The sequence below is a fragment of the Balaenoptera borealis genome (genome assembly GCF_965194805.1).
Source record: "Balaenoptera borealis genome assembly, chromosome: 2".
NCBI lineage: Eukaryota > Metazoa > Chordata > Mammalia > Artiodactyla > Balaenopteridae > Balaenoptera > Balaenoptera borealis.
The window spans coordinates 120,934,752-120,949,225 of NC_138867.1; the positions used below are offsets into that span (position 1 = coordinate 120,934,752).

Consider the following 14,474-nt stretch of genomic DNA (forward strand, 5'->3'; position numbering starts at 1 on the left):
TAACCACAGACTGCCCAGGTGCTGTCCACAGTAAACAGGCCTGTGCCGTGGCCAGTGGTTAAGGAAGGATGGTCCCTGGTAGGGGAGGGATTTTCAGGCATGTCTCACTTCCCAATTGGACACAGCTCTGGACCAGGCTGTGTGTTTTTTAGAACATCAAATTTGATCATTTTGGCGGAGAGGAAAAAAAATAATGTTTTGGTCCCTCCTTCTGATCCACACACATCCTCAAATTAAACGCCGAAGTTGCACTAAAATAACACTCAGGGTCTGGCTGAAACCCACAAATGCCGAGAGGCCAGCACTGAGGTTGTGCCCTCCACCCTCCCACTGTTTTGGCCAGGTGCTGAGGCCCTTGTATGGAGATAGCCCCGGGAGCTTGGGCATGGGAGACCCATGGGGAAGGCGGGGGCGGGGTAGGTGGCGGTGAGGGGCATTTCCGAGATAGCCAACAGTTAATTTGTAAAGGACAGTTCTGGGTATACTGGTGGGAACAGAACCAGAGCTGGAGAAGAAGGCACATGGAGGTGTTCAGTGGGGTTTTTAAAGGGCAGTCACTGCCAAAGGACATTTTATGGGGTGGAGCATTTTGAAGGTTCTGCTAGCTATTGCCTGGGTCCACAGCTTCCTGTGTATCGTCAGATCACACAGGGAAGACGGTAGTCTGTTCCTGGGACTAAGGCCATCTTCCTCCTAATTATTTTCTAATGAGACATACTTACTGTTGACACAGAAACCACCATACTGCCTATTATAATCCTCTAATGTTGTATATACCCACTATGTACAAATTTATATTTTTAATGTAAAAGTGCATCAATGACACCGCTGAGGACTAAAAAGCAAAGCCAATAAACTTCAGTATTTTAAAATATCTACTTACCCCACCATTTAGGAGAATGAATTGGTGCTGACTACAAGGACTGTACAAGAAAGAGGTGAAGAAGAAGAGACTGGAAAACCAACATGAGAACTTCATCTTATAAGAGTGAGTAGGTGCTCATTGTACATGTTGATTATCAAGTGCCTTTATCATAATAATGATCATCATCATCGTTAACATATTGTGGGCTACGAGGTAACTCATGTCCTCCTCACCATAATTCTTGGAGGCAGATGCTCATGTTATCCTCATTTTTTTATAAAGTGACACCAAAGCTTACAGCTGCTCAGTGGCCTGTCCAAGGTCAACAGCTAGTAAGTGAGCCTCAAAAGGGGTCTGTTGAAAGAAAGCCCTAACTTGCCTTTAATCGCCATGACAAGGTTAAGTGACTTCACTGGTACCGCAGTAGTATTACTAGAAGTGGGGATTTTACCCATTGCCTGGCACATACATCTGCCCCCACGATCTGATCATTCATTAAGTTACTCATCTGTGACCCAGGTATTGGCTGTCGCCACCAGCAGCCTCTGCTTTTGCCCCCATGCATCTCTTCATTTCCCAGAGAACCCAAGTCACCAGGTGTTAGGAGCCCTGTGAACTTGACGGAAGGCCAGCCAGCCTCCTGCATTTCTCACACTCCCCATCCGCGCATCCTTGGAGCGGCCTCACGGAGCTGCTTGCATATAAGGTAGTTCCATCAGAAATCAAGGGAGCAATTTGGGTGATTTGTTCTGGTGACTTTGGAATTAGGGTTCATGTTGGAAGCCTCCACGTGTTTCCTCTGCTCTAGGCATTTTAATGTGTCTAGTACATCTCTCCCAGTCTACAGCCACAAGGGCTGTGGTTTGAAGTCCCTCCAAGGACCCCCAAAGAGAGTTTTGCATACACCATATAAACTGTCTTTAAAGTCAGACCACTCCAAATATCCCTTTCACATATGGTGAAACTCTGTCTGGCCCTTTTCACAAAGTCCAATAACAGATGGAAAATTAATTTCATAGACATCAGTTTCATAGGGCAGACTGCAGAGTTCACCTTGTACAGCACTTTGCATTTCCTTCCCAAATCCTCACTCTCTCTTCCAAAGCCCTCTCTTTATCCACAAGCCTCTGAGTCTCTGTGCCCACCTCTGTCTCTCTCACTCTCTCTCATTATCTCTGTACTCAGTCCTTTTCCGTCCCAGCCTTTCAGTCTTCCTCTCCCTCCGCTTCCTCACTCTGCTCCATTCTGGATCCCCTCAATGTAAAGCAATTTAGTGCTTCCAGACATGGGCATCTTCACCCATCACCTCTCATTAGCATACAACAATGATCCTTCTTCCTTAAATTACAGTTAAGAGATAATCCATATTTTTTTGTTCCATCAGTTTTTTTTTTTTTTCAAGCACTTACTGAGTACTTAATTTGGTATAGGAGAAAATAATCATATACTGGTGGTGGCCATTTCACTGTACAAAGAGCCATTTGTGTTGTCCATCTTAGACGGGCAGAATTTTGTTTCTTGCTGTCCCTGGATTTTCTCAAATGGAGATCCGCATTAACCCTGGTTGTGCAGCAATTGCGTGGTGAGGACAGCCTCCCTTCTAGATCCAGCACCCGTGGGGAGTCTCCATTAAGTTGGTTTCTATGTGTTGCATATGGATTTGGCTCTACCCATTTGCATTCTTTCTTCCATCCCACTGGGATGAAGGGAACAGATGCACCAAAAGACTGGCCGAGGTTGGAGGCATCATTTCTGGCCAAGAATTATACTGATGCTCACATTCATGTGTGTGTAAGCCATGAAGCTAAAGGCCCTCTGTCAGAGGCCGGTGGGCATCCCCTCCCCCTTGATTGCATTGCAACCTGGGGTTATACAAGCCCATGCCTCTGTTCTCTGCCTTCTCCCCCCAGTAAGAGGAACAGTGATGGTGTGGCTGCACCGACTTCAGATTTCTCCCATCGCCCTTAAGTTCAGATCCATACCTGAAACCTGAAGGTGACTTGCTGATGCCTGAAAATAAGCCTTGTGTCAATGTGAATTCGATAGACTGTATCAGTGGGATTATGAATCAGCCAAAACATACAAAAAAAATGAAATCTCTTTTTGCTGGTGAAGGGAACTGCAGAGGCACAAAATTCCCCTCCCCTTGTTTAGCTTTATTTAGAATTTACCTATATTTTTAGCAGTGGTTGGTCCAGAGTTCCTTGCCAATCTAGTATTTGTTAAATGATAGGAATGAGGAAGTATATGACATGATAAAACCATTAGGCAGCAGCTTTACCAGGCCCTTGGGGATTTTCACAAATTACTCTAACAAATGAATCCATTAACTATGTGAAATCAGGCATTGAGCATAATTTATAAGCCCTGCTTGTGGTTAGTATTATCATTTTGTTGGCTGTCAGGGGAAGGGGTTATCTGTGTGTGTGTTGGGAGATGGAAAAGACCAAGCCCAATGGACTCCATGTCATCGTCGTGTGCTAAGCCCAGCCCTCTTGAGATTTGGGGCCCTGGGGAGATTTTTCTGGACTTACCAGTGACACTAAAGTGAGGGGAACACCAAGCCTATTGGAACGTCCATGTTCAGCCTGATATATTTTGTTAGCTGTAGCCTCTGGAAGAGATCCTGAACTCTGACACATGGACAGGATGTTAAGTATAGGCTCTCACGCAGGAATACAAGAGTCACTTTTCAGTGTGGGTGAGTGAGCAACACTGTACAGCCCCAGCTGCACACACATTGGCTCTGGGAGCCTGGGCAAGTCATTTGTTCCTTCCGAGATGTTTCCTCTAATAATCCCCACCCAGCCTACCTCAGGGTTGTCTGAAGGATTAACTGGGCACAGTATTCATAACACTACTTGGAAAGCTTACAACTGTGACCTGACCTCTAGGAGATACGAGTAAGTGGTTTTGTTCAACTAGTTGAAGCCTGATGTGGTCTAGGTCAGCTGCGACTGAATGCTTAATTTAAAATAATTTTTTCAGTTGGTATGGAAATAAGAGTTTTTCCTTCCCTCTCATATTTGGCAGAAATTAGCTAAGCCCCTCCTCCCTCATCATTTAAGCCACAAACATAGTAGAGAAGATGGAGGAGGCAAAGGTAAGCCATCATTATGTAAGAGAGAATCCAGGTCACTGTTTCAGACTCAGTTCTCAGCTTATCGACAGTTATCGAAGGAATGTTGGTGAAGCTTGCTGTTTCTAGGACACGTTAGTGTTCAGTTTGGCCCTGGTGGCTAGGTCAGAAGAGAAGCTGTGGTTCTAAGAATCAAAGGAAGGCAAACAGTGATGTTTATTTTTTTAATTTTGTTTTTAACTCCTGTCACTGCTTAAGCAATGCAGAATACCCACGAAGGAGGATATTTTGCAAAGTATATTAAGCCACTGAAGGTAGATGTGTAGGCATCTGTTAAGGTGATAATTGGGTATGTGTCCTCAAACCCATCATATGTAAAACAGATCTCACCTTTGGTCTCAAATATGCCCTAAGTCCTTGATCCCGTATCTTTGAATGGAATCACCTAAAAGCCTTAACTCTGCCTTAGAGATATTAATTAACCTTAGAATTTGATAAGTCAAATATGCATGTTTAAATGTTAAGGGTAACTACTAAAAGAAAAGAAATAAAATGCATTAATTCCAGTCAGCAACTGGTAGGGGTAAGGGAAAAGAGGTGAAATAAATAGAATTGTACTTATCCAAAGGAATCTAGAAAAAAGAGAAAAATAATAGAAATGTTTTTAAAACTTGCTCCTAATTAGGTGGCAGAAATAAATTCAAATACATTTATAATCACAATAAATGTAAATGGGCTAAATTTACTAGCTACTGGATTTTTAAAAAATCCATCTACACTCTGATTACAAGAGACACATTTAAAACATGAGGACACAGAAAGGTTAAAAGCAAAAGAGTGAAAAACAGACACACACACACACAAAAATAGACACCAGATGTTAACAAAAAACTAAAAGTTGGTATGGCAATATTAATATAAAGTAGGTCTAAGGCAAAAAGAATGATCAGGAATAAAAGGGATCACTGCATAATGGTAAGTGGATCAATTCAACAGAAAGATATAAAAATTCTAAACGTGTATACTTAATGACATAGCCTCAAACTATATAAAGAGAAAATTGACAAATACGTAAAGAGAAGTTGTTGACCAATTCACAATGACGGTGGGGGTTTTAACACATTTCTGTCATAAATGATAGAGCAAACAGACAAAAAAATATTAAGGATGTGGAAGATTGAAATACACAATTAACATGTTTAATGGAATGAACCATGTAAGAGAACCCGGCACCCCACAATTAGTCAACACCGTTCTTCCCAAGGACACATGGAGCATTTACAAAAATTGACCATGTACAAGGTCATAAGACAAGACTCAGCACAAATAGAATTCATTTTGTTGAGACTATTCTTTGGTTAGAATAGAAATCACTCCCACCCATTGCACTGGTGACAAAGCCCTTTCATCTGTCCCTCTTTAATGTCTCCTAGCATCACCCTCCCTACTCCATTCTCACTGTGCTGCCTGAGTGCAGGTGCAACACCTTCTCTCACCTGGGCTGCTGAGGCAGCTGGCAGCGGCCTCTCTACTCCAGCACTGCTCTCTTCCAGTCCACTTTCCACCCTGCTGCCAGGGACCCTTCTAACATGTGAAAATGAGCATCCCCCTCCTGCTGAAGATCTTTGACTGTGTCAGTGGGTGCCCTGCTGCCGTCAGGATAAAACCCAGACCCCACCATGACCTGTAAGGCTTTCCTCATCTGGTCCCCACCTAACCTTGTTGCCTTTTCTCTTATTGGCCTGCTCTTCTTGGAGTCCCCCCATACCCTCACACTCACCCAGCCACGTTCTCTCTCTCCCGCTTCCTCCACCCTTCCACCATTGCCTTTCTAAGTCATACTCATCCTTCAGAAATTCGTCTCAGATATTTCCTCCTCCAGAAAGCCTGCTTGGACACATCCCCAGCCCTGACATCCCTACTCTTCCTCCATCCCACACACACCAGTTCAGATTAGTTGATTCCCTAATGCTCCCATAGCAGCATTCCATTTACTCTCTGTCACAGCACTGGGTGTAATGGCTGTGCATATTCCCTGCTTAAAGCCTTCATTGTTTTCCCCTTGCTCTGGGATAAAGACTGAGGCCAGAACAAGGCCTTTGGGGCTCTGGGAGGACCAGCCCATGCCTCTTCCTCTGCCTCATTCCTCACCTCTCCAAACTAGCCTTCCACTTCCTTGAAACCATGCATTCCCGCCTACCTGAGGACCTATGCTGTTCCCTCTCTCTGGAGAACTGTTCCTCTCCTCCTCCTCTTTACCCCACTCACCTGGTTAACTCCTACTTTTTCTTCAAGTCTTAGTTCAGTTGTCAGTTCCTCAAGGAAGCCTTGCCTGACTTCCCTTAGTTGGATCAGGTTCCTCTAGTTCTCACGGGACCATTTAACATTTCCTCAGAGCTCTTAACTTCAGTTTCTAATTACACCTTCATTCTTGTGATTATTTAATTCGTGTCTCTCTTCATGACTGAGCTGTCAGCTCCATGACAGTACAAACCAATCTGCCTTGCTCACCATGGTATCCTAGTACCTGGTAAAATGCCTGGCACTGAATGGGCATTTGATAGATATTTGTTGGAAGCGTGAATGAATATAATTTAACTATATTTTCTTGACGGTCTCCTTCATTAGTCTCTGAGGCCCTGAACAGACACTGTGCCTTTTCTTTCTAGACCCAGCCCTTAGCAGGTGGCTGCACATCACCAGTGTCTTATTCACGTTTGTTGATCGAATACCAGGCCAATCCCATCTCGGGAGCCTCTCATGGAAACATATTATCAGGACACCTAATTAGAAGGTGATGTCCTACAGTTATTAACAGAGTAGCTAAGCCAAGAGCCCCCATGTATTTTAATTGGGTTCAAATTAGGGCTGGAATATCCTACCCTGGGTTAAAAGCAGGGCCAAACCTGGTTCCCATCTTGTAGAATATACTTCCTTCTTCAAAGGAAATAGTAAGGAAATAAAGGATCTAAAGGAAGGGGTCAGACCCTTTGGTCTCAAGTCTGACCTCCTTATCTGACCAAGAGAAAGTTGGTAGGGTCTGGAAAAAAGTTCCAGGTGTTATTATTTCTGCCAGGGAGTGTCAGGTTGGCAGGGACCCACTTCATTCCTCTGGTGAGGAAAGGGAGACAGTGTGTTCTTCTTTCTTTTTTTCCTGCTCCACCCTTGGTGATCTGCACCAGGTCTGGGGAAGGAATGGAGTCATGGCTGACTGTCTTGGGCTATCACTTCCGCATGCTTCTCCTAAAGCAGTTCTGTTCCATGAGCTGAAATCTCATCTTCCAAAGTTAGCAGTAAACTATGGACGTGGCATGGGATGGACTTGACTGTGGTGTGTAGGAGATGGCTCCTACAAGTTTGTGAAAGCCAATTATTAAATATTCATGAATTTTGCGAGCCAGTTGTTGAACCATTAGTAGCTTGAAATTGGCCCCAGTGAGAGTATTTATACCACAGAAAGTGGCAAATGCTTTAAGTCAAGGCTTTTTTTTTTTCTTTCTCTCTCTATTCTTCCTTTTCTCTGCCTCCCTCCTTCCCTCTCTCCCTTCCTTCCTTCTTTTTTTCCTCTGACTGCTAAACTCAGGTTGGAGTCCTGGCTGGACACTCACTAGCAAATTACTCAGAGCCTCAGTTTCCTCATCTCCAGAATGGGGCCCCATAACTGTAGCTATTGCACAGAGTTCTATAAGTCTTAAAAGATAACGCATGCAAAGCGCTGAGCCCAGCACTTGAAAACTTGTAAGCATTCAATAGACGTTAGCTTGATTATCAGCCTCTGTATATCTTATTGTTTAGTTTTGCCAATCATCCGTGCTATTGACTTAGGACTGAACAAACTTGATTTTTAACATTTAGTGGTATTTTAGCAATATTTGAAAATATCATTTTCTAAGTGATAGGGTAGAATTTTTCCTTATCACTGATGTACAGTGAAGCTCTCTTCTCATTTGCTTAGGTGCTATGATATACTAGTGACCAGTTCTCAGTATATTTCTTGGGTTTGTGTGTGTTACTGTCCAGGATGACAGAGAACCTGTGGGGTCAGTAGTCTTCGTCTCCTGTTCTTTAATTTAGGATCCTTCTAATCCTTAAGAATCCCAAAGTCACTGAGAATAAACTATCCCCTGGCTTCCAGAATCAGGTATTATATCAGGGAGATCAAGATGTCATACTCGGGCTTCCCTGGTGGCGCAGTGGTTAAGAATCCACCTGCCAATGCAGGGGACATGGGTTTGAGCCCTGGTCCGGGAAGATCCCACATGCTGAGGAACAACTAAGCCCATGCACCACAACTACTGAGCCTGCACTCTAGAGCCTATGAGCCACAACTGCTGAGTGCGCGTGCCACAGCTACTGAAACCCGCGCACCTAGAGCCTGTGCTCCGCAACAAGAGAAGCCACCGCAATGAGAAGCCCACGCACTGCAACGAAGAGTAACCCCCACTCGCCGCAACTAGAGAAAGCCCGTGCGCAGCAACGAAGACCCAACGCAGCCAATAAATAAATAAATAAATTTATATTAAAAAAAAAAAAGATGTTATACTCTGGTTGACAACTTCTACTCAGCACCTGCCAGGAACAGGATGCTGCAGATGTCCTGAAAATTTACAAAAGAAAAGAAAGGGAAAAAAAGGAAAAGAAAAAGAAAGGCCTGAAATCCCTAATCTGTAATTCTGAAATGCAAAAGACTCTGAAAACCAGAAGTCCTTTCATAACTCAAATGTGGCAAAACCTGACCCAAAGTGTCCTTAGACTATTTAAAGTCTTTATTCTACTTCGTGTTAATATTTATATAATCTGGTGCAGAGGTACTGACATGCTTGATTATAGGCTACTAGACCAGCGTCTACTGGAGTTGTTCCATAATATTACAGTATACATACCATACTACCTTTCTAAAATCGCCCAAATTCTGGATTCTGAAACATATCTAGCCCCAAGTCTTTTCAAATAAGGGATTCTGGACCTGTAGTAGACATCACAGTGTCTGCCTTTAAGGAGTTTACAGTTTGGCCCATACCAGACTCATCAAGCTGTGCTTCAGATAAGAGGGGCATAGATGCTTAGACAGAGTGTAGCCGACAGGAAGTAGGGGATGTTCATCCAATTGGGCTGTGTCACCCAACTGCTCAATCCCAGCCTTAGCTCTCATACTCCTCAAGGAAGAGTAGAAAATATGAGCAGACATATACATTCTGAAGACTCTCCTCCAATATCCTTCATTCCTTCCCTTGATTATGGATCTTTAATTCTCTGCAGTCTGGCTTCTCCACCCCTAAAACACTTCCCCCATAGAGCCTCATTCAGTTGGAGGTCAGGAATTATTTTAAGCGCTTAGAGAAAACAGCCTCCGCTCGAGAGGAAGAAGAGAGCGCTCCCTGACTCAGCGGTGTGCTCTGCGGGCCCCAGTTCTGTCTGAACTTTAATGGTACGTCCCGGGCCAGAGCATCCTGCAGGCACTTAGCCATCCTGAAGACCTGCACACATCTTCAACGGAAATATCCTTCCTGCAGGCTGACGCTTTAAAGCCCTGGGGCTTCGAGCCAAATGCAAAGTGATTCTGCAGGGCCTCTGGCAGCCCTTGCCCCCTTAGTCTAGCCTTCTCTTACTGATGTGTCTCCAAAAATCTTTTTGAATCTGTTGTGCAAGTTACAGTCTCCAGAACCAGCCCAGCAAGGACATTCCTTTCTTGAAATCAGCAGACCTTCCAGCTCATAGAAAGAGAGTCTGTTTGCTGAGTCTTTTTTTTTTTTTTTTTCCTTCTCTCCTGACCTAGAAAATTTGGCTTCTCCAGACTCAGTCTTTTGAAGCATGTGTTTGTTATCTCTTTGGAAATACTGAGGGCTTGCCCTACCATATGTTTCCCAATGGCCTCCTGTGGACATACCCGTAAATAATAAAATGTGTCCATAAATAATAAAATAGTGACCTTTTCTCGAGCATTCACTGTGTACCAGGTACTGTCTTAAGTGCTTTACATACCTTATTTTTCTTTTTTTAATTTAACAGCTTTACTGGGGTATAATTGCTTTACAATGTTGTGTTAGTTTCTGCTGTATAACAAAGTGAATCAGCTATATGTATACATATAGCCCCATATCCCCTCCCTCTTGCGGCTCCCTCCCACCCTCCCTATCCCACCCCTCTAGGTGGTCACAAAGCATCGAGCTGATCTCTCTGTGCTACATACATTATTTTAATTAATCTCAAAGAAATTCTGTTAGGCAGGCACTGCTTTTTTTTCCTTCTTTGTTTTTATAGGCTGGGAGGTAAATGAACAGAATATTTTCTATGCAGTGATCTACCCTAGCCAGTTTGATGTCCCAGAGTTTAATTAACAGAACAGGGGAGCTGCCCTGAGCTGAACTCAAGGTATTGCTTTTTTTATTCCGCATTTTGCAGTTGCGGACACCAAGGCTCAGAGAGCTGCAGATAATTTGTCTCAGGTCACACAGCTACATAAATATGAAAGCTGAGAGCTGAAGGGAGGCTTTTCTGACTCCATAGTCTGTGATTTGAATTGCCAAAGAAATGTGGGAGAGAGAAAAAAATGCCCCTTGGACTGAGTGTTCCTTAGCTTTTGTACTCGTTTTACTCCACCAGCCTCCATAGGTCACAAAGCCCCATGGCCTGGGTTCTGCAGGAGGTACTTCTTTTCCTTGAATGAAGGCTTTGCAAGTTTCTGCCTTGACACATGACTGTCATCTTCCACAGCGGTACAGTGGGCCCCACCAGCACTTTCCTGATTGTCACTGTGATGCTTCCCCAAAATGACCCAGTGTTGGCCAAGTCCGTCTTGGCTTTTGTCACGGCAGGGTCATTTGCCTTTGCTTTTAAAGGGGCTGGGGTGAGGCCAGAGGCCACTGGGTAAACTGAGTAAAAGATCTTCCTTCTTGACTGGGTTGGAAAGGCCATGAAAAAGGGAAGTTCTCATAGACACGGCTTTTGGTTTCTGCTGTGTCTTTAACTACTTGCATGACCAGGCAAGTCATTTAATCTCTCTGATCCTCATCTGTAAAAGGAAGCTGTTACGAGGACCGATCCCATCATGGGGCCATGAGGAAGGAATAGAGTGAGGCCTGGGAAGGGCCTTGCAATGTAGTGAGTGCTTTGGAAATAGAAGGTATCATGAATATTATTAATAAGAGCCTATGTTTTAGCATGTTGATTATTTACATTTTTATAACACTTGGGGTTTCACAAAGCATTTTATATGAGTAAACAAGCATCTTGGGGTGTCTGTTTTATAGACTCTACGTTAAGTACTTGATAATCATTTCGTATTTGCTCTTTCTGCTGTTATACCGGATGGATGAACGGCTCTCCTTTTTCTTTAGCCAAGAGGACCGGGGCGCCCAGAGGCTGAACAGCTTATCAAAGCAAATCTGTGGCTTAGCCAAGAATAAAACCCTCAGTCCCAAGACATCAGTTTATCCTGCTGCCTCTCCATGGGGCAGCCTCGTTTCCAAGGGCCCCATGCTCACTCAAAACATTCAAAAATAAAAAATACAAAACTCCCATTTCTGCCAGAGAGAGATATCCAAGCATCTCTGGAAAAAGAGTTAGCAGTCCTGGCGTGCGGTTTTGTGTTGTAAGGTGCTTGGATACGAAAGAGGAACTGTAAACCCCATGGAACTCGTTTTACATGTCAGAGTCTATTCTGGATTTTGAAAGCGGGCCACGGAGGCCCCAGCTGTGCCCCAAGAGCTACATTCCTGCAGAGGCGTCCAGGAAGCGGGCGGGGGAGGGGGGCCCAGGATTCACAAAGGGACCCAGTGGGTGTCACAGCCGAAGGGCAGGAAGAAAAAAATCCCCCACCCCAGCGCCAGCCTTCCAGGGCCTAGTTTTTGCAGAGCCTGCATCAGGACATACAAAACTTGTTTCCTTCTGCATTATTTCTTTTTAAGGACTTTGGCTATTTTTAGAGGTTCCTTTCACTTGCCAATTCTCTTTGATCCCACATGAAAAGTCCAAAAGGGAACAGTCTTCAGTTTGCACTGTTTGCCTTGTTTCAGCACATCTGATAGCTCTCGGGTCCTGTGACCAGGTCACTGTCATTGGTATTCCACACACAGGTCCACACGCAGCTCGGCTATTGGCAGGAACCAGGTGGGCTTTATGGGAAGGAGATGGAGCAAGAGAGCATCACGAAGGCCCCGGGAAATGACTGGTGTTTGATAAGGGATGAAAGAGCTTGGAAGTGAGTTGAAATCTTCTAGCCAAGAAGCTCAACTAAGAGAGAAATCTGCCCCTGGTATCTAGCGTCTCCAGGGATGTGCACATTGCAGTCAAGATGCCATTTATCAGAAAAATCACAATGATAGCCCGGGACCAATAATGAGGACAGTACACTCATACGTCAAACATGGCCTCGCGGGAGTTGTCTTTAGTTTTGGCAGGTAGCTGGAAGCATGGTTTGCCCTCCTCCCTTCCGCTCCTCATGGTTTCTCTCCTTGTTTCTTTCTTTTCTTCTAACTGACCTTTCAAAGCCATTAATATCCTCCACCATCCACTGCTCCTCTCTCATGTTTTAGAGATCAAAGCACCATTACGTTGGGTGGGATGGTTTGAAAAATGGAGCACTTCTACATTACTGGCCTTTGAAAGCAGATTAGGCAACAAGAAGTAAGGAGAAACGTCAGAGAGACTTCTTACTTCTCTGGGCTGCCATCTTTTTGCACATAATTCCTCTTTCAAGGAGCCTGCATTCCTTGGCTCCTTGACATTGTCATGTTCAAGGGGCTCCTCTGGAATTCGATAAATCTAGACATTTAGGTGGGCCCATGGGGCAGCGCGGTCAGAAGGCAGAACACTTCCTAATGTTTTCATGATAATGTTTTCATGATATTGTATTCCTAAACCCTTGATGGTGTGAATAACTTTTCTATGGATTTGTTTATACAGAAAATAGATAAATAAACGGGTGTTGCTTTTCAAAACTGTTCTGCATAGGAGCAGGTCATCAGGTTGTCAAGTTTCACATTCTGTAGGGAGCTTGGTTGATCTGATTTGTAAAAATTCTTAACAGCATATTTGGCAGCACGACTGTTCGGAGCCTCCCTGTGTCTACTTATGTTGAGCCCACCCTGTCTAGGGGCGATCCCATCCCTTCCCTGTGTGTTTGACCCAAATGTGTTTATCATGTAACACAGACCCAAATGTATTTATTGTGTAACATTTATGATAATTTATGATTTTATTTATGTGTTTGCTTACTTGTTATTGTCTGTCTCACACACATTCTCTCTCTTTCTCTCTCTCTCTCTGTCTCTCTGTCTCTCTCTCTAATGGAAGCCTCAGGAGGGCCCAGATCAGGTTCCTTTGGCTCACTTGGTATTGTCAGCACCTAGATCTGTGCCTGATGCATAGTAATTGCTCAGTAAATATATGGGAATGAATGAATTCAAGAAATATATTCTGAGAAAAGCTGTTGGGAAAAGGTGTAAAAAAAACCCAACTTATCAGAAATATTCCCTGTGGAAGAAGGTGATATTTAAGGTTAGCTTCCTTGCTCTACCAATCCTTTTAAGCAAGATGAATAGCACTTTTTAGAGGATAGTGTTTGCCAGACTTGGAATCACTAGTTATTCCTATAGGACTTTGAAGAAACAATGGAAGGCCCATCACTTTTTCTTTCTCTTATTTTCCTTTCTATCTATTCATCCTTCCTTTCTTCCTATATTTATTAAATGCCTATCAAGTATATGCCAGACATGGTAAAACAGGGGTAATAATATACCTACCTTAGAATTGTTGTGAGAATTAAATGAGATAATTGTACTTAACAGTTTTTGGCAAAGTATCTAACATGTCAAGAGCCTGATAAATTTTAGCCATTAACACTACTATCAGAAATATTTATGAAGCAACTATTTTGCACCTTCTGTCTGAATCTCCAGAGCAAGGAGAAGGGATACTGTCTAAACCATCAGGGAGCTTGTGATGATTTATGTCATTAGTTTTCTTTCCATAATATCTACTTCAGAGCAGAGGGTTACATGGTGGCTTGTGTTACAGATGGGGACGGTCAGCTAGACAGGACAAGAATGAAGAAATGAACAAAATGTCAAACTTTACGAGACAGGATCAGTTACTGATTTTTTCCTTTTGCCTCAGCTTCCTTATATGGCTTAGCACAGCACTGTTACTGATCCTTTTTTTTTTTAAAAAGAAATTTGATATTTTGTTCATCATGGACTTTTCTGCATTAAATTTGATTTTTTTTAAAACCTTGCATTAAAATAGTATTTCTCTTGATTTCTGAGTAAATTTTGCACCTGAAGCAAGTGCCTCCCTCGTCCCACCCTGGTCCCAGCCCTGTTAGCTAGTCAACGTCTCTAGGCTCTCATGATCAAGCCCTTTGACTCTAGTTAAGGGCTATTGAATTTATGTTCTTATCATCCACTGTCAATACCCAGTCCAGTGCACCACCAGCTCCTGTCTTAGCTTCTAAAGTAGCCCCCTCTTTTGTTCTTGGCCCCCTCCAGTCATTTCTATACACAGAATCAGATCTTTTAAAACCTGTATCAG

General features: G+C 43.5%; 2 protein-coding genes across 6 annotated transcripts in view; one reads left to right on the forward strand and one right to left on the reverse strand.

The window, feature by feature from the left end:
* Positions 1–14,474, forward strand: part of LOC309624566 (uncharacterized protein) — a 404,937-nt gene that overhangs the window by 260,719 nt on the left and 129,744 nt on the right. Inside the window, exon 8 of one of the 2 annotated variants that reach the window (XM_082382813.1) lies at positions 896–988. In XM_082382813.1, coding sequence (XP_082238939.1) covers positions 896–970 — 75 coding nt within the window. In that variant the 3' untranslated portion in view covers positions 971–988. Of the gene's footprint in view, positions 1–895; positions 8,022–14,474 lie in introns of those variants that run through there. The other variant, XM_082382812.1, reaches the window with a different exon arrangement.
* Positions 1–14,474, reverse strand: part of FGF1 (fibroblast growth factor 1) — a 103,234-nt gene that overhangs the window by 23,047 nt on the left and 65,713 nt on the right. The window lies entirely within an intron of this gene.